Here is a 19,230-nt window from a genome sequence, read left to right as displayed (position 1 = left end):
GTCCCTCTGGAGCTTGATGTCCAGTAGCCAAGAAGCCAATCCATCCTGCACGCAGGTGAGTCGACTCCTTCTCCCCTCAGTCCCTCGCTGCAGTGATCCTGTTGCCAGCAGGAATCACTGTAAAATAAAAAACCTAGCTAAACTTTTTCTAAGCAGCTCTTTAGGAGAGCCACCTAGATTGCACCCTTCTCGGCCGGGCACAAAAATCTAACTGGAGTCTGGAGGAGGGTCATAGGGGGAGGAGCCAGTGCACACCACCTGATCTGGAAAAGCTTTACTTTTTGTGCCCTGTCTCCTGCGGAGCCGCTATTCCCCATGGTCCTTTCAGGAACCCCAGCATCCACTAGGACGATAGAGAAAAACATTACAGTGTAGGAGATCACTAACAGGTTGAACTCGATGGACAAATTGTCTTTTTCCAACCTCAGAAACTATGTATATATTAAGTGGGAAATCCAGGTAGAGAGCATTTTGTCCCTCCTGGAATGGGACATGTTGGAATGTATGCACAATGTAATATACATCCCGCACCTTCCATCGGGCCCCCCTGTCTTACGTGGCCCGGGACCCCCAAGGCTTAATCCACCCTGGTGTAAGGAGGAGCATACAGTAAAAGCCAGTACATATGCTCTTTTTGTAATGGATTTGGACCACGTGGATAATTCTGTCTCCAATGTAGAAAACCACAAGGAGTATAAAGTCCGGCTAGATATTCTATGAAGAGAGACACTCACCAAGCAGTATTTACTTCATTAAAGAAGATTGACATTTCGATCCACTTGGGATCTTAATCATGATCCCAGGTTCACTGGTTATCATGATTAAGCTCCCAAGTGGATCAAAATGTTGATCTTATGTCACTTTCTTTAATGGAGTAAATACTGCTCTTTCGTTAACAAGCCTAGTGAGTGCCTCCATTCATTACTGACTTTATGTAAACTGCATGTGTGCTGTTGGAGCCTACATAAAGTACAAGTGGAGAATAGCACCACCGCTGGTGTGCCGCAGTACTGTGGGTGCAAGACATAGTGGAGAGCTTGCTTCAGCAACAAAATCAGCGTCTACATACTTACATGCAGGGGGCCGTCCAGCACAGGGTAAGGCTGCCCCGCATGTGTGGCGGGGATGCAGTTAAAATGTCGGCTGTCGGGATCCCGGCGTTCAGGATACTAACACCAAAATCCCGACAGCTGGCAATGCCGGCAGCACCAGGGTTATTCCCACTCGTGGGTGTCCACGACACCCATGGAGTGGGTATAGATCCTGTGGTGAGCGCAGCAAGCCACCAAGACCGCAGCATGACGAGCACAGCGAGCCCGCAAGGGGACTCTTAGTGATCGCCCTGCTGCGGGCATTCTGGTGGGCAGCATCCCGCCCTCCAGGTGAAACGTATGTAACCCGTGTGGCGTCGCCCTGTGATGTGTTTGCAATTTAATTAGAGGTTAACCCCTGCCTGCACAGACTGGCTGCGTAGGCCGGGGTCCCTTCGCCATGCTCCCATACGTAGGAAACGCAGGTGACGTCATAGGCCGGCCCCGGAAATGTCCATGGCACACCTGTGTTTCCCGATCACACCCCCTCCAATGCCTCCGCGCCGCCCATGGACACCCGTCACCTGTCAATCACCATCCGGGATGCGATCGCATGGTGAAGAGTCACGCACACGTACTATGGCTGGTGCACATGTGCAGACCCTATGGATGCAGCAGCTGCATGCGAACGCATCGGCTGTGTCCATCTCTGAATAAGGCCCATTGTTTTAAATATACAGTGTACACATGGTTTGCGGTCAGCGTACCACTCGTCGGTATCCCGCCGGTCACAATACCGACGCATGCATCCCAACCCCTCAAAATCCTGACAGTCGGCATGCCGACTAACAGGGACTATTCCTGCTCGTAGGGGTCCACGACACCCAGAGAGTGGGAATAGAACCTGTGTCGAGCGTCGAGCCCGCAGCGTGGCAAGCAGAGCAAGCCCTCAAGGGGCTTTGTTGCGCTTGCCCCCCCCCCACGTGCATGCGCACCGGCATTCGGAATCCCAAACGCCGATCACCCAAACCCAACCTATATATTGTAGTGAGGCTACTGCCAGCATTTAGAATAGCATTGCTCACCACTTAGAATACTTTATCATTTTTAGATTAATGACAATTAATGCATGGCTGCCTTTCCCAGAGATTTCTTTTGATTTAGTTAAATATGTCTTGTTCTCTATTAGCTGTACCTAAGTGATAATGACACCCACACACACCATCCCCACACTGCTGCGATTTGCTGCAATTACTGTCTTGCATTCTCTAATGGACTGAAAGTGACTGTGTGAGGAATGAGCTGAAGGGATTATTAGCCACACAATCCCTGGGTGGTTTTTGTGGTTGGTGCGGCTCTGTGACGTAAATTTACCACATCATCCGATTTATCAGGTTCATCTATGAAGCAAATGTCCCACTAAGCTTAGGGGTAGAACTATCAAACCTTCTAAAGAGGACAAGTAAAGGTGTTGCCAGTAGCAACCAATCAGATTCTATCATTTATTTTATTTTATTTTTTAAACAAATGTTATTGACAAGATGAGAGGGCGACAGCGGGACATGAATAATAAATTCCACCTGCACAGAGGCCGCAAATAAACATCCAAAAAATAGGATTTTGGTACTTACCAGGTAAATCCTTTTCTTTGAATCCATAGGGGGCACTGGAGTACTCTTGGGATATGGACGGCGTAGCAGAACAAAGGCACTGAATATTTAAATTTAGAACTCTCCACCCCTCCATATCCCAGAGTACCTCAGTGTACGAACCCAGTGTTTTTACTGAGCGAACTACTATAGAGAGGTTGACAATGGAGAATTCCTATAACATAACGGACAACAACAAAGTTGACCCATAACGTTAATGTCAACTAAACAGTTGACAGCATAACCGATAGACCTTTATAGTTTGAACCAATCGGTGAAAATGTGTTACCATAAGCTCCTTTGAGCTTAATACAAACCAGGTAAAATGTGTTACCCTAAGCTCCTGTGAGCTTAACACAACCCAGGTAAAACTGCTCTGGGTGGGCGTCCAGTGCCCCCTATGGATTCAAAGAAAAGGATTTACCTGGTAAGTACCAAAATCCTATTTTCTTTTTCATCCACTAGGGGTCACTGGAGTACTCTTGGGACGTACCAAAGCTTCCCTCGTGGGCGGGAGAGCTGTTTGACACTTGTAACAGTAGGCAGCCAAAGCTAGATGCTGATGCCGCAACCATTCATAACGTGTAAACGTGCACAAACGTGGTGCACTGAAGGCTATGTAGCCGCGTTGTAGACGCTCCACGACCCGCTGGGTCTGACATTCCCACAGAACCTGTGGGATGAGGTATTACTGACGTAGGCGACTGTAACCTAGCCTTAAAGTAAGCCTGACCTGTAGTCATTATTATCCAACTGGATAATGTCTGCTGAGAAACTGGCTAACCCCAGTTGGCAGCATCATAGAGAACAAACAACGTATCCGTATCACGTACTGTAGACGTTCGGGACATATATAAACGCGTAATGCGTGTACCACATTCAGAATTCTAGAATGCGCTGTCAACACAGGAACCACTATTGGTATATTGATGTGAAGAATAAGAAAGCGGAATTCGTCCGAAGATCTACTTTGTCATGAGAAAACTCAAATACGGTGGCTTGGAATACAAGGCACCCAAATATGAAAACAAAACCCTTGCCGAAGCTAAGGCTAGAAGAAAAATGTTTTCCCAAGTGAGAAACTTAATCCCCATTTGTTGTAAGGGTTCAAAATATGAAAACTGTAAGAAATCTGAACCCAACCTCAAGTCACCTGGCGCTGTAGGTGGGATAAATGGAGGCTGCACTTTGATGACACCTTGTAGAAAGGTGTGTACAGACGCAATAGAGTCAAACGTCTTTGAAAATAAGTTGACCACACAGATACCTGCACCCTCAGTGCAGATAAACGCAGTTTTCCATCCCACCCCGTTTAACAGAATACGGGTAACTTGAAGGATAATGTCGGAAACTTCCGAGCTTTACCACCTATGTAAGCACACCAAATTTTGTAATAATGAGCTGCCTTAAGCGGCTTACTAGCTCGTAACATGGTTGGTATAACCGATACTGTAATGCCCTATTTCTTTTCTTAAGAGGGCGGTCTGAACCCTCACCCCGTCAACCGCAGCTGCGGTACATAGGTAATAGGTACATAGGTAACTATGGGTAAAAGAACGTTCCCTGTTGTAACAGGTTGGACGTATTATGAGCGGGCCAAGATCGTGTGCAAGTATTCCTTGGAGATTCGAGAAGCAAGCTCTCCGAAACCCATGAGATATCACTAGTATGACTGTGACGAACTGTCTTATGATCCGTTTTGGCAACGGAGAGAGCAGCGGAAAATGGTGGAGCCAGATACACGATGCTGAATGACCACACGAATGTGAGAGACTCCACCGCCACTGCCCTTGTGATCTGTTGTTTTGTACACATACTGAGCTTTTGTAATTGTGGCGAGATGCCATCATGTATACCTGAGGGTAACCCCCTTCTGTGGACTCACATATGAACACCTCTGGATTTAATGTCCAGTTTTCAGGATATAAATCCTGACGGGTGAGATCATCTGTCTAACAGATGTCCACTCACGGAATGAACCCCGTTGACATTATCACATAATGGTGTTCTGGGCAATTGAGGATTCGAGTTACCTGCCGCATTGCCATGCGGCTTCTTGGTTCTCCCTGGTTGTTGTGTATGCAACTCCCGTTGCGTTGTCTGACTGCCCTTGGTCAGACTGAAAGCGAAGCATGTAGTGCATTGTAAATTGCACGGAGTTCCAGGACATTTATCGACAGCAATCTGTCGTGATCCGTTTTAGAACCTCTGTCGCTGATCTTTTTTAACTACAACTCCTGAACCTCTGAGACTCTCGTCCAGAGTATATACACCCTCGCCCCTCTGTGGGAAACGCGAGTGAAGGCCGGCGAACTAAATCGCTTTGAAACACATCATTATTCTTAACAGGCGAATACACCAATGTACCGCTAGTGTGCGTGTTTTGCACTAATTACTAGATGTACATTTGTTCTTTCTGGTGTAGTAGGTAAATGTCTTTGATTTACCGTATTTATAATCTTACCTAGGAATTGACGTCGTTCAGACGGAATTAGATGCGATTGTTTTTGAACTTGATCTGCCACCGCAGTATACATTAGTAGCGCAAGTTAGAGGAACTTTGTTGAGACAGAGTTCTTATGAGCAGATCGTCTAAGATAGAGGAACTCTGTTGAGACAGAGTTCTTATGAGCAGATCGTCTAAGTATGGAGCGATTGTCACTGTCAGGACTCTGAGATGAGCTATCATCACCAACATCACTTTGGTAAATACCCGAGGCGTTGACAAGAAACGGTAGACCTGAAATGGTTAATGGTTGTGGCGTTTTGCAAACGCTAGAACCTGTGATGACCAAACCGGAATGGGTAAATACGCATTGTGAAGATCAAGTGCAATTATGCAATTTTGTGGCTCCAATAAGCAAATACTAACCGCAGAAAATCCATTTTCAAACTGCAGTAAGTGACTTGCTGATTGAGATTGCGACGGAGCTGTCTGGTTTTGTTACCTCAAACAGAGGGGAATAAGTAACCCTGACTCTGTTGGTGTACTACTGCCTGGTTATAAAGACAGCTGAAAACCAGCAGAGACTAAATGGCAACCTGCCAAACCGTTCGACAGAGGCAGTCTTGTCCTTTAATCTGTAAATAGCTGAGACATCCATTAGTTGAAGTCTGGAAACCCCGCAAATGTAACATGTAAAGACGCGCTTCCACAATTGGAAAAGAGGTCATCAAGCCACTGGCTTGCTGACTGTAGCGTCCTGTCGTTACAAGGCGTGACTGTTTTGTACCACCGCCTTGAAAAAACTGAAGTCTAAAGGGATTAAACGCCGGCACAAGTATTTCCGTTTTGATACTGGATGCGGTAATGGCTGAATATCAAATTTAGGACCAAACAAGCTCTGGCCTTGTCGTGCTGAAACTAGCGACGATGAAAAGTGAGAATCGAAGTAACCGGCGTTAGCAGAAGCTTTACAGATATACTCTGCAGCTTCTTTTAACAGTGATCTCATTGTTTCCATACATAGAGTCTAGTGACCCAAATGTATCTTGGGTCTTTATAATGTTTGACACAGACGCATTTACCAATGGCGGATCGCGTCATTTTGGAAACGATTAAATAGTGGTTAGAGTCTACTCAGTCTCTGTAAAAATAGAGACATTGACTCACTGGGATTTAGCAATGTATGTTGTCAAAAACCCCGCACTATCTGAGTGCTGGACTAATGTACCCTTCTCACTCGTAGTTATCGGTGTGAGATTTGACATAGAATCGTGCATTAAATTATAAGACCAGTTAAATAAACACTCTGGTACCCAAAGGGAAATTAGCCCTTTGGAAAGACTGTCTTTTGTTAGAGCTGGCGGAGTAACTTCCGAGACTCCGATGTTACCGCTCTTTTAATTTGAATTGCCCATGCTTATAGGATTTTTAAAATTATTTTTAGTCTGCGCTAGAGCCTTACTCGCTATGCAGACAGACACCACAATAGGCAACGGACAGACACTTGCACGACTTATTGAAGTTATTATGTGTCATATATATATTTTATTGTATATGAAACTCATGGTTGTTCCTCTCTACGGAAATCTTTAGTAAAAGGCGAAAGATTTATTCGATCTGAAGAGAAACCAGAGTATTCTTTATGTGAAAATCAGTTCACATGGGCATGTGAAACCCGAACCAAATTCCCACTAACACCCCTGCGCCTCTGGTGGCTTAGAGATGTAGGGCAGGAATGTTCCAGAATTACAAACTGGAAAACAACAGGAAGCATGGTTAAAATGGCCCCTTTGCCATGCTGACCCTGATAATCACAGAACAAATTACAAATGTTTCCGTGTTAATATAGCCTATTATACAGTATAATCACAGGCCGGGTACAACACATGCTCTATGAATAAATATATATAAGCTCATAGCCTATGATAATTACAGACATTAATATATTTATACAGCATTAATATAGGCTCAATAGCCTATTATACAGTGATAACCACAGTCTTAATATAGGCTCCATAGCCTATTTACAGTGTTAATAACAGCCATTAATATAGGCTCAATAGCCTATTATACCGTGAAAATCACAGACAGTAATATAGATTCAATAGCCTATTACTGCCAGGACAGGTAACAATACATTATAAATACCTGTGACATATATATATATACACTGCTGTTCATATATTTGATCCGCCAGCTTCCACCGTGCCTCTTCCCCCCTGTAACGCTGTGTTTCTGCGGGAAGCCTGCACTGGCATGTCACCGTCTCTGTACTGAGACTGAGGGAGCGTCTGCGGCCGTATGGCGCTGGGCGGCCGGACGGAGCTGGGCGGCCGAACTCTCTGCGGGAAGCCTGCACTGGCATGTCACCGTCTCTGCGGGAAGCCTGCAACTGAGTATGGCTTCCCCCCTGCTGGGCGGCCGGACGGAGCTGGGCGGCCGAACGGAGCGCTGGGACGGGCGGCTTGCAGACGTAGCGGCTGGGGCTTGGTGGGCGTATGAGCGGCGAAGCAACATATTAACCCCAACATAGCGGGGCGGCAGCCTGCGCTGACCGCCCCGTTCCCCAGCCTACCTTGCTTGCTCCTGATCATGGCTGCGACGGGGCTTCTTATGTGTAAGCTCCGTCCAGCTTCAGTGATGTAACTCATGGCTGTGACGGGGCTTCTTCTGTGTAAGCTCCGTCCAGCTCTGTAGTCCTGGCTGCGACGGGGCTTCTATGTGTAAGCTCCGTCCAGCTCTGTAGTCCTGGCTGCGACGGGGCTTCTATGTGTAAGCTCCGTCCAGCTCTGTAGTCCTGGCTGCGACGGGGCTTCTATGTGTAAGCTCCGTCCAGCTTTCAGTCAGCTTTCCAGTGATCTATGGCTGCGACGGGGCTTCTTCTGTGTAAGCTCCGTCCAGCTCTCTAGTCCTGGCTGCTCTTTGCAGGAGCAGTGGGCTGTCTGTGGCTGTGAGGGTGCTCTTTGTGAGGACCGACACGCCATGCGCTGCCCGTGCAGCGGCACTATCCCGGACCCATGTCTTTCTTGAAACTGGGAAGGGATGTGCTATTAAAAAAAAATTAAAAATAAAAATGAAAAATTAATAAAATCTTCCAACAAGTGTGGGAATCCCACAAGCCGATGTTAGTGCTTTGAGCACAGAAAAAACACTGGGTTCGTACACTGAGGTACTCTGGGATATGGAGGGGTGGAGAGTTCTAAATTTAAATATTCAGTGCCTTTGTTCTGCTACGCCGTCCATATCCCAAGAGTACTCCAGTGACCCCTAGTGGATGAAAAAGAAATGTAATCATATACGACAAATTAGTACATAGCATGTAATAGATAAAGGATAGCTAGAGGGTGAGTGGATTCTATGGGCTACACCTCCACTTCTAGTCTATAGAAGGTTTGACAGATCTACTCCCTAGACCAGGCATGTCCAAACTGCGGCCCTCCAGCTGTTGAGAAACTACACATCCCAGCATGCACTGACACAGCTTTAGCTTTCTCTGACAGCAAAACTGTGTCAGGGCATGCTGGGATATGTAGTTTCACAACAGCTGGAGTTTGGACATGCCTGCCCTAGACAGAACTGTTGATGCCTGTCAGCCTACAATCTGAAACCTTGGAGGTGATTCAGACCTAAATTTAGCACATCTACGATCATTTTCTCTGACATGCGGGGGGACGCCCTGCACAGGGCTAGTCCACCCAACATGTCAGGCCCTGCGCCCCCCTTCCCCCGCACAGGTACAAAAGCATTGCACGGCACCGACGCTTTTGTACCTCACAAGTAGCTCCCTGCCAGTGCAGCTCCTGCGCGCTGGCAGGGAGCTACTAGCCACATTCCGGGTCGCAGCAGCTGCGTGTGACGTCACGCAGCCATCGCGGCCCGCCCCACCGGTCCGGACACGCCTCCGTTGTCTGGACTACGCCCCGCCATCGGTGTTCTAATACTGTAGGCACGCCCCCTCCCGCCCTGCGACCACCTCTGCCTGTCCATCAGGCAAAGGCGATCGCAGCCCAAATGCTCATAGCATCTCGCTGGGCTCCCGGGGTGCGCACGAGCAGTGTGGCCGCTGCGTGTGCGCACTCCACAAAAAGATTTAGACTGCGATCGCTGCAGCGATCCAGTCTGAATTAGCCCCCTTGTGCGATGCATTCGGTATTTATACGCCTGAAGAATCAGGTGATCTGGTAAGCTTAATGTAGGGATCGTTGCTCCCTGCCAACAGCAGTGGTATGTAATGAGATGTCTGGGATAACCAGTTTAATATAACATAAAGAAAGCAGTGATTGTGTGGTTAATAGGATTGTTTTACAGGAGTATTGACAAGGCAGAAATTCAGGCAAAAAAAACTAACTGCTTTTATCGTTTAGAATTCTTTTCATTCTAGAAAAAATGGAAATCTCACCTTAACAATGTCTGGGAGAAATACTTTAGAGTGTTGGCTATGTCCGTCCCTGTCGGCACTGGGTAAGTATTGTGGATAACACGGTGGTGGTACTCATGTAGGTATCGTATCTTGGAGGCAACTGCACACAAAGAGGAAAAGCACAAAGATACATCTGGTTTGTAACATGACAACAGTCAGTCGTGACTGAAAAACGGACACAAAAGTTTGTACAGGTGTAATTTATATAGTTGAACAACGTGTTTGTTGCAAAGAGGCAACAAAGAGAGTAGATTGCTTTTTGGAGCACACTTTTATAAATATAAATATATATATACATATAAAAGTGTGCTTCAAAAAGCAATCTACTCTCTTTGTTGCCTCTTTGCAACAAACACGTTGTTCAATGTTTGGTCTATTTTGATTGCAGGAGCACCTCCAGCATTCCAAATTTAAATCCCTGAGGAGGAACATAATTATTAGCTGGTTTTTGTTTATAATGTATCATTACTATCGTAATTGAATAATTTGTGTCTGGTGCGGGACATAGAATACAATACCGTATTTTATATAGTTGCCTACTTTTAAAAAAGCATTTCAGGGAGATTGTGAAAGCAACACCTTTGAGTACAGTGTTCAAGTGGACATTTCAGGGCTTGTTCATGTATTGTGTTCTACTCCTGATTCCACATAAGTTATTACAGGAAACCTTGGGGCAGATGTGTTAACCTGGAGAAGGCATAAGGAAGTGATAAACCAGGGATAAATGCAAGGTGATAAATGCACCAGCCAGTCAGATCCTAACGGTTAATTTACATATTGGAGCTGATTGGCTGGTGCATTTATCACCTTGCATTTATCCCTGGTTTATCACTTCATTATGCCTTCTCCAGGTTAATACAGTACATCTGCCCCTCATTTGAAAATATATGTAGCCATATGGGTTATTGGGGCAGATGTATTAAGCCTGGAGAAGTGATAAAGCAGTGATACGTGCAAGGTGATAATGCACCAGCCAATCAGCTCCAATGTTATATATTGGAGCTGATTGGCTGGTGCGTTATCACCTTGCACGTATCACTGCTTTATCACTTCTCCAGGCTTAATACATCTGCTGCATTGTGCCTTATAACCAATGTAGGGAAAAGGCACTGGTGACTCCTATTGAATGTATGTATCTCTGATTTATTTTTCCCAAGTACATAACAGCTACATAATGTAGGTAAGGTGCACTCAGAGCTGCTCTGCTTTTATGGTGTCACTCCCTTGGATTCTGTACTAAGCCTTGGAGAGAGATAAAGTGGGGAGGGATAGGGGGGTATGCAATCAGTCCCGTTTTTTTCGGCTACCCGATAAAAACTGAACTAATTCGACTCACCCTAGTCAACTGCGGGCATTTTCACCCATTGTTGTATCCATTTTTGCCATGCCGTTTCACCTTTTGTTTTGGGTGAATCGGCATAGGTGAAAACGGGCCTCAAAAACCGGCGAAAAGCCCTGTCAATTCGACAACACACGTGGATCGGCGGGGATTTCGTCGATCCACTTGTTTTTCGCCAGTGCCGGCATTTTCGACAAGTCGGAAAAAACAGCAATGGAATAAAATAGGGCGAATCCAAATTTGCCCTAAAAATGTTGAAAAGTGCAGTTTTTTATCGACTTGTCGAGAAAATCGTCACTAATTGCAAGCCCTCCATAGTCTACCAACCAACCAGCTCCTAACTGTCATTTTTCAAACACAGCCTATAACATGGCAGTTATGAGCTGATTGGCTGGTACTTTATCTCCATCCACCTTATCTCTCTTCAAGGTTTAGTAAATAAACCCCTTTGTCACGGAGCAGACAGGAGACCATGGAGAGACTGGGAGCTGCCGGCGCTCTGGGCAAGTGCCTAGCGTGATGAGAACGGGGCAGTCATTCCATCCAAAGCATCACAGCAGGCCACGCCCCCTTCTCCCCACAGAAGACAGGAGCTAGAGCGTCAGTCAGGCGTTGCCGGGGAATGTACGTGGCACAGAGGCAGCGGAAAATGCAGACAGTACAGAGGAGCCACCGGCAGAGAAAGCAGCAAGGACACCCACTGCTGCGGACAGTACCAAAAATAGGGGGCATGGCTTCATGGGAATGAGGCCACGCCTATTCCGCAAGAGCACGCCTCCTGTGCACAAACACTCTCAACTGCCGCACCGGGTATCACATCTGTTGACGCCACTGCTTATATATGTATTATATGGTGCCAAAAAAGTTTCACGTGCAGTACATGGCAGCAGAGAATGTCATTTAAAAGTGGGTGTGCCTGTTTCCTTAGTACATGGGAAAGACAGATGGTCTGGAAAAGTCAAATATATCAACAGAAGGTTATGTGTTAGGAGCGCTTGAAAAAAATAATGAAAACGATTAAAATGCATTACCTGTAGAAAAAAGGGGTTAATATAATGTTTACAGCTCTTAATAGAAGTTTTTTTGGTAAAGATGGTACTCCGTGTATAGGATTGAGGGTTCAGTTTGTATTGCCGGCGGCTATAGCCGCGTGTTAGTTAGCAAAGTGCCGGAGACTAGCTGACTGTCCCTAACCTCACTAAACTTTCGTGGCTGTGTTCGTTGCGCCGGTTGGTTCCCTTGATCTTCCGGGCGCTTCGGAGCGCTGTGTCCAGCCGCGTGTCTCACTGTCAGGCGGCGCAGCACTCAGAGGTCACTATGCGTACTATGCATGGCGTCTTTGCGGGCATCCAATGCATTTTAGGCTTGCCGGCCGTAAACGCATTGGACGCCCGCAAAGACGTCGTGCATAGGACGCACAGTGACCTCAGAGTGCTGCACCGCCTGCCAGTGAGACACGCGGCTGGACACAGCGCTCCGAAGCGCCCAGAAGATCAAGGGAACCAGCCAGCGCGACGAACACAGCCGCAAAAGGTTAGTGAGGTTAGGGACAGTCATCTAAGGCGGGATGTGCTAAAGGAAAAATGCGGTAAAACCCCCGAAAACAGGGGCTTTACTGCATTTTCAAATTTACTAAGACCCTACCGCCGGTTTTTCGCCGTCCAGGGTATTGCCATCTTTGGATGGCGATACCCAATAGAAGCCTATGGGCTTCTTATCGCCGACCGCCGCAACCCGCTGCCTCCGCTGCCCCTGCCGCAGACGCCTCCCCCCCGGCATACCTTCCTCCAGGCTGCCCTGGACCCGGAAGGTAATCTCCTCCTCCCCCTAGCAACGCAGCCGGAGGTCCTTCCGGCTGCAGGGGGGAGGAGGAGGCGCCAGGGGCAGCCTGCTGCTGCTTCCCGGCGTCCAGGCAGTGTGGAGACCCCTGGGAGGTGACGAAGACCCCCCGCAGACCACTTCACAGGTATCGCTGGGGCCTCCGTTACCGCATTGCGATATTGATCGCATATGTTTGTACATACGCAATCAACATCGCTGCGGTAAGCTGCGAGGGGCGGCGATGTATCTTAATACATCCCGCCCCTAGTCTCTGTCCCTTCGCTAACTTATACGCGGCAATACAAACTGAACCCTCAATCCTATACACGGAGTACCATCTTTACCAAAAAAGTTCTATTAAGAGCTGTAAACATTATATTAACCCCTTTTATCTACAGGTATTGCATTTTAATTGTTTTCATTATTTTTTCAAGCGCCCCTAACAACTAACCTTCTATTTGCATTTATTGAAGAAGCTGCTAAACACATTATAAAAAACACTAGCGCGGTTTATTCTTCAATTTAATCAAATATATCAATACCATGGCGTGCAGAAAAAAGTGTCATTTCTTTTCAAGGTTTCACAAGACCAGACTCTAAGGCAGGCATGTCCAAACTGCGGCCCTCCAGCTGTTGTGAAACTACATATCCCAGCATGCACTGACACAGTTTTGCTGTCAGAGAATGCTAAAGCCGTGTCAGGGCATGCTGGGATGTGTAGTTTCTCAACAGCTGGAGGGCCGCAGTTTGGACATGCCTGCTCTAAGGGGTAAATTTACTAAAGCTTCTAAAACAAAGAATAGGTGATGTTGCCCAAAGCAACCAATCAGATGCTGTCTATCATTTCTCTATTGCCTTTTTGAGAAATGATAGACAGCATCTGATTGGTTGCTATGGGCGACATCACCAATTCTCTGTTTTAAATGCTTTAGTAAATTTACCCCTAATAATCTCGCTAACAGTGGGCAGCATTCTTCCTGAACACAATTTGGCAACCGGAATTTATACGTCCATATTTTGAAGTGCCCATACTGGCTGTCTTAAATACTGTGCAATAATGCGACCGCATCAACATTTACGCTGACAGTGCTTCAAGATAAACATTAAACATATCTTTATACAATGGGGGAGATGTATCAAGCCTTCTAAATAGGATAGGTGGACAGGTTTACCTTTTAACCAATCAGATTGTAGCTATCATTTTATATAACTAGATAAATGATAGCTAGGAGCTGATTGGTTGCTATGGGCAACACCTGCTCTTGTCCTTTTTGGAGTGTTTGATACATCTCCCCTAAGATATGGCAGCCATCATGAAAAATAAGTAATTGGAGAGGAGGTGGATGGCATGATCACCTCCACCAGAACTGTTCCAAGCACCGGTCCTCATAGCAGTAGCATATCTATGATGAGTGCCTGGTACACGGGCCCCTGGACCCAGAACAGATACCACGGTGTGCCTGTAGTGGGTACACCTTATTCAAACTAATGGTAGTTCCATCATCTGTGTGATATAGTCAGAAAGATGGCTCCGGTACAGGGAACAGTGCACCAGGATCTATGCTACCTTCTGCGCATCCACCATCTTCCAACAAAATCACATGGCAGATAGCACAGTGGGCAGAAAGTGTTGCAGAGGCCGCTGCACTTGGGCTCTCCTAGGTGTTAATAAGGTCTGGTTGCAAACACTGTGGGGACTTATTGCATTATGGGCCTAATACAGAGGTGTATGCAAACCCGATAGTGGCCCTCATTCCGAGTTGTTCGCTCGCTAGCTGCTTTTAGCAGCATTGCAAACGCTAGGCCGCCGCCCTCTGGGAGTGTATCTTAGCTTAGCAGAATAGCGAACGAAAGATTAGCAGAACTGCTACTAAATATTTTCTTGCAGTTTCTGAGTATCTCCAGACCTACTCCTAGATTGCGATCAGCTCGGTCCGTTTAGTTCCTGGTTTGACGTCACATACACGCCCTGCGTTCGGCCAGCCACTCCCCCGTTTCTCCAGACACTCCTCCGTTTTTACCTGACACGCCTGTGTTTTTTAGCACACTCCCGGAAAACGCTCAGTTACCACCCAGAAGCGCCGCTTTCCTGTCAATCACTCACCGATCAGCAGTGCGACTGAAAAGCGTTGTACGAACACCAGCAAAACTGCTAAGTTTTTTGTTAAATAACTAAGCGCATGCGCGCTGCATACCATGCGCATGCGCATTTAGCAACAAATCGCAGCATAGCGAAAATCGGCAACGAGCGAACAACTCAGAATGACCACCAGTGTGCGTACATGGGGCACCTGCGCATGTGCAGAATGGGTATTGTGCGGTTGCATGCAGTGCCTCCTGAGCTGCAGCCTGACAGGCTGTGGCCATTTGTGGGTAGTGCTGGCCTCTGTTCCTGCAAACAGGGGTGTGTAGTACCCATTTTCTGGGAGTGGCGAGGGCCAGGTCAACGTTTCCGACGCAGACTTCCTGGATTCTCATATAGAACTGTGAGTGCCAATCTGAGTAACCTCAGGGTTACTGAGATGGCCAGTGGTCCCACAGATAATCTGATACTCCCATCTGCGGATGCAGCAACAGGATCTGCAATGACCGCAGGAGACCCCTATATCCCTCATTAGCGTCTTTTCACATTGTTGCTGCATCCAAAGACACAGCAGTGATGTGAACTGCATCCAGCTCTGAATCAGCCTCTATGTTACTGAAATCAAATATTATTGCCCTTATTTATCAATGAGTGATACATTTCACTGTGAGTGATAAATTGCACCAGACAATCAGCTCCTAACTTCCATGTCACAGGGTGTGTTTGAAAAATGACAGTTAGAAGCTGGTTGTCTGGTGCTATTTATCACTCACAGTAAAATGTATCACTCATTGATAAATTAGGGCACAATGAAATACAGATGGAGGGGTCTTTATATAGTAATTTTAACTCATCAAACTGTATTTTCACTTATAGATGACAGCTAGTTATAAGCTCATACATGCACCACTGCAACTTCTACTAAAGACATTGGCCCTCATTCCGAGTTGATCGCTAGCTGCTTTCGGTCGCAGTGTGGCGATTAGGTAAAAAAGCGGCATTTCTGCTCATGCGTACGGGCCAAAGTATGCACGCGTGAAGTAGTTTCACACAAAACTATGCAGTTTTACACAAGGTCGAACTACGCTTTTCTGCCGCTCTGTTGATCGGTGAGGGATTGACAGGAAGTGGGCGTTTCTGGGTGGTAACTGGCAATTTTCAGGGAGTGTGGTAAAAAACGCAGGCGTGTCAGGTAAAAACGCAGGTGTGCCTGGGGAAACGGGGAGTGGCTGGCCGAACGCATTGGCCCTCATTCCAAATTGATCGCTCGCTAGCTGCTTTTAGCAACAGTGCACACGCTAGGCCGCCGCCCTCTGGGAGTGTATCTTAGCTTAGCAGAAGTGCGACCGAAAGGTTAGCAGAACTGCACGTAAAATTTTTCATGCAGTTTCTGAGCAGCTCGAAACTTACTCCTAGCTTGCGATCACCTCAGTCAGTTTAGTTCCTGCTTTGACGTCACAAACACGCCCTGCGTTCGGTCAGCCTGCGTTTGCAAAAACACAGGCATGTCTGAAAAAATGCAGGCATGGCTGGGCGTTCGCTGGGCGGGTGTATGACGTCAAATCCGGACACGAATAGGCTGAAGTGATCGCAAGCGCTGAGTAGGTTCAGAGCTACTCAGAAACTGCACAAACTGTTTTTGCAGAGCTCAGCTGCACATGCGTTCGCACTTCTGCTAAGCTTTAATACACTCCCTAGTGGGCGGCGGCATAGCGTTTGCACGGCTGCTAAAACTAGCTAGCGAGCGACCAACTCGGAATGACCCCCAAAGTGTATTATTATAACATTCATTGCTAACAAACAGGTATTATTCATGATCGGACCATAGCTGTGGTCCTTCTAGAAATAAATTCCAAGGAGTGGAAGACACATCATCAATAGAATGCAGCTAATGATTTTTTTCCATAGTTATTGATATTATAATGTAAAATAAATGTAATGATTTAGGCTGCACAGACCAAGCTAATATAATATGGTTACCATCGAGTGACACTAATAAAATAGCACACTTGAAAAATGGGACATCACAAAATATGTATGGTAAACAATCACTGCTTATTCTTTTAGTATAAAATGACATTTTATATGCTATATCCTGTATACAGCTCTGTGTGGGACATATTGCTATATAGTTAGTTTGTAATCATCCAATCTATGGGGGTGATTCAGACCAGATCGCTGCTGTACGTTTTCGCACAGTGGGCGATCAGGTAGTCACTGTGCATGCATATGCACCGCAATGCGCACGCGCGCCGGACAACAACTGGCATCGCCAGTCAGTGACGGGGTGGTGCGAAAAATCTGTTCGCACAGGCATTCGCAAGGTGATTGACAGGAAGAGGCCATCTGTGGGTGGTAACTGACCATTTGCTGGGAGTGGCCGGAAAAACACAGGCGTTCCCAAGCGTTTTCAGGGAGGGTGTGTGATGTCAGCTCCGGCCCCGATCAGCCTGTTCTCATCGCACTGGAGGAGTAAGTCCTGGGCTGCGCAGAGACTGCACACAGTGGATTTTTGCAGCTCGGCGTACACATGGGATCGCACACTTGCACGGTGAATATACACTCCCCCTGGAGGCGGCGACTATCTGAACGCAGGACAGCAAAGTGAGCAGCCCAGTGATCAGGTCTGAATCACCCCCTATGTTCTGTTCATTATTAAAAGCAGCTGGAAAAAAACTCTACAAACATTTTTTCCTTCATAATGGTTTTGTAATTAATATGGAGAGGAATGGAAAGGTTGGAGATTAAAGTGAATGAAGAGGATTAGAGGGTACACTACATTATTATAACACAATACAGGTGAATGTGAGACACTGCAATCTTTCCTTGGTATATTATTACTGATGATTCCTAACAACAAGCTTGGGTGACATCCAGTATGAACATGTGAAATCATAGACATATGTCACCTGGGCCTGATAACATGATTACATGCATGAGAAAGTGTGTGGGGGTTATTTATTTGGCATAGTAATCTGGACAGATGACAAACCAAAACTTTAGGCTTTAGATATAATATACAGGAAGTGCACAGGACAGCGGTCTTTCAGCAATTATTGGATCTTTATCTTTTAAGGAACTAGAAATCCCAGCATGCCCTGATACCCAAAGGCTTTCCACACTAGTTGGTGAGTCACATAGACAGAACAGAGGAACAATAGACACTGATACATTGCACACACCCCTGTATGAACAGCCTGCTCTGTCCATGTATACCTGCTGAGACGTATGAACATTGTGTGCAAGGAACATACATGCATAATATATATGTGTGTGTGTGTGTGTGTGTGTGTGTGTGTGTGTGTGTGTGTGTGTGTGTGTGTGTGTGTGTGTGTGTGTGTGTGTTTTGTTGCATGGCTCATCTAAAAGACTTATTGCAGGAATGACATCAGACCACCCCTACCCCTCCCCTCCTCCTCCCCAGGATGTGCCCATTACCTGATCCTGCTAATTACATGAGACCCCCTACGCCTGTCAGGCTGAGTACCTTACCTGCACTCTCCCATCCCCCCCCTACATAATTACAACAGCCCCTCACCTGACCTCCCCTCTTGTGGCAGGCTGAACCCCGAGGCCCTTACATTCAACCGCCTCCCGCCCCCCATAATTGCATCACCCCCCTCCCAGCCAGCTGAGTCCTGTACCCGCACCCAGTACTGCCCCTGGCAGAGTGCCCCCCTGGCAGCGCCCCCTCCCCTGTCCCCGCGCCGCTTCAGCACCTGGACAGCGCACTCACACTGCTCTGCTTTGGTGGACATGGCGTCCAGCTGCAGGCGACGGGCACAGGAATCCGTGGTGCTGGCTCAGGCAGGCCGCTCTTCCGTGGGCATTGGCTCCGTGTGACGCTAGTGCTGGCGGCGGGAGCTGGGCCCACGGGGCTCAGAGCGGGGAGGCTGCGGGATGTGCGGGGACATCGGGGAGATCGGAGGAGGCCTGGTACAGACACCGCAGCAGCACGGCAGCAATGGTCTCCGGCAGGGAGGGGCTCCCTCACAGAGGACGGGGCTTCTTCCAGCTTCCAATCCCGGCTCATACTGCCAGGGTATCACTGGCTGCTCATCCATATGCACCATCTCCTACACGTTCCCCACTCTGCACCAGCATATAGGGGCAGTGGGCACTGGGTGTATACTGTACCAAAACATATAGGGGCAGACGTCACTGGGTTACTTATACCATATCATATAGGGACAGACATTACAAGATATACATTGGTCACTTTTACTATAGCTATAGGGACAGGAAAGACATTACTGGATATACATTGGTCACTGCATAGTATATGATATAGGGAGGCACAGACAGTATGATGGCCCTCATTCCGAGTTGTTCGCTCGCAAGCGGATTTTAGCAGATTTGCTCATGCTAAGCCACCGCCTACTGGGAGTGAATCTTAGCATCTTAAAATTGCGAACGATGTATTCGCAATATTGCGATTACA

The 19,230-nt window shown here is 47.1% G+C and overlaps 1 protein-coding gene and 1 non-coding gene across 2 annotated transcripts in view; both read right to left on the bottom strand.

Annotated features, from left to right (window-relative positions):
* Nucleotides 1–18,786, bottom strand: part of UNC79 (unc-79 homolog, NALCN channel complex subunit) — a 438,710-nt gene extending 419,924 nt beyond the window's left edge. The window contains exons 1-2 of the mRNA XM_063947577.1: nt 18,526–18,786; nt 9,526–9,646 (exon numbers count right to left, since the gene is read on the bottom strand). Of these exons, the coding sequence (XP_063803647.1) occupies nt 9,526–9,646; nt 18,526–18,547 (143 nt within the window). The 5' untranslated portion in view covers nt 18,548–18,786. The remainder of the gene's footprint in view (nt 1–9,525; nt 9,647–18,525) is intronic.
* Nucleotides 6,651–6,763, bottom strand: LOC134981582 (U5 spliceosomal RNA). Its single transcript, XR_010190708.1, has one exon. It is a non-coding gene; the product is annotated as a U5 spliceosomal RNA (small nuclear RNA).
* Nucleotides 18,787–19,230: the final 444 nt, after the last annotated feature.

Source organism: Pseudophryne corroboree, chromosome 12 (assembly GCF_028390025.1).
Source record: "Pseudophryne corroboree isolate aPseCor3 chromosome 12, aPseCor3.hap2, whole genome shotgun sequence".
Classification (NCBI taxonomy): domain Eukaryota; kingdom Metazoa; phylum Chordata; class Amphibia; order Anura; family Myobatrachidae; genus Pseudophryne; species Pseudophryne corroboree.
Note: the sequence above shows the minus strand (reverse complement) of the source record. Positions and strands in the feature narration are given on the sequence as shown.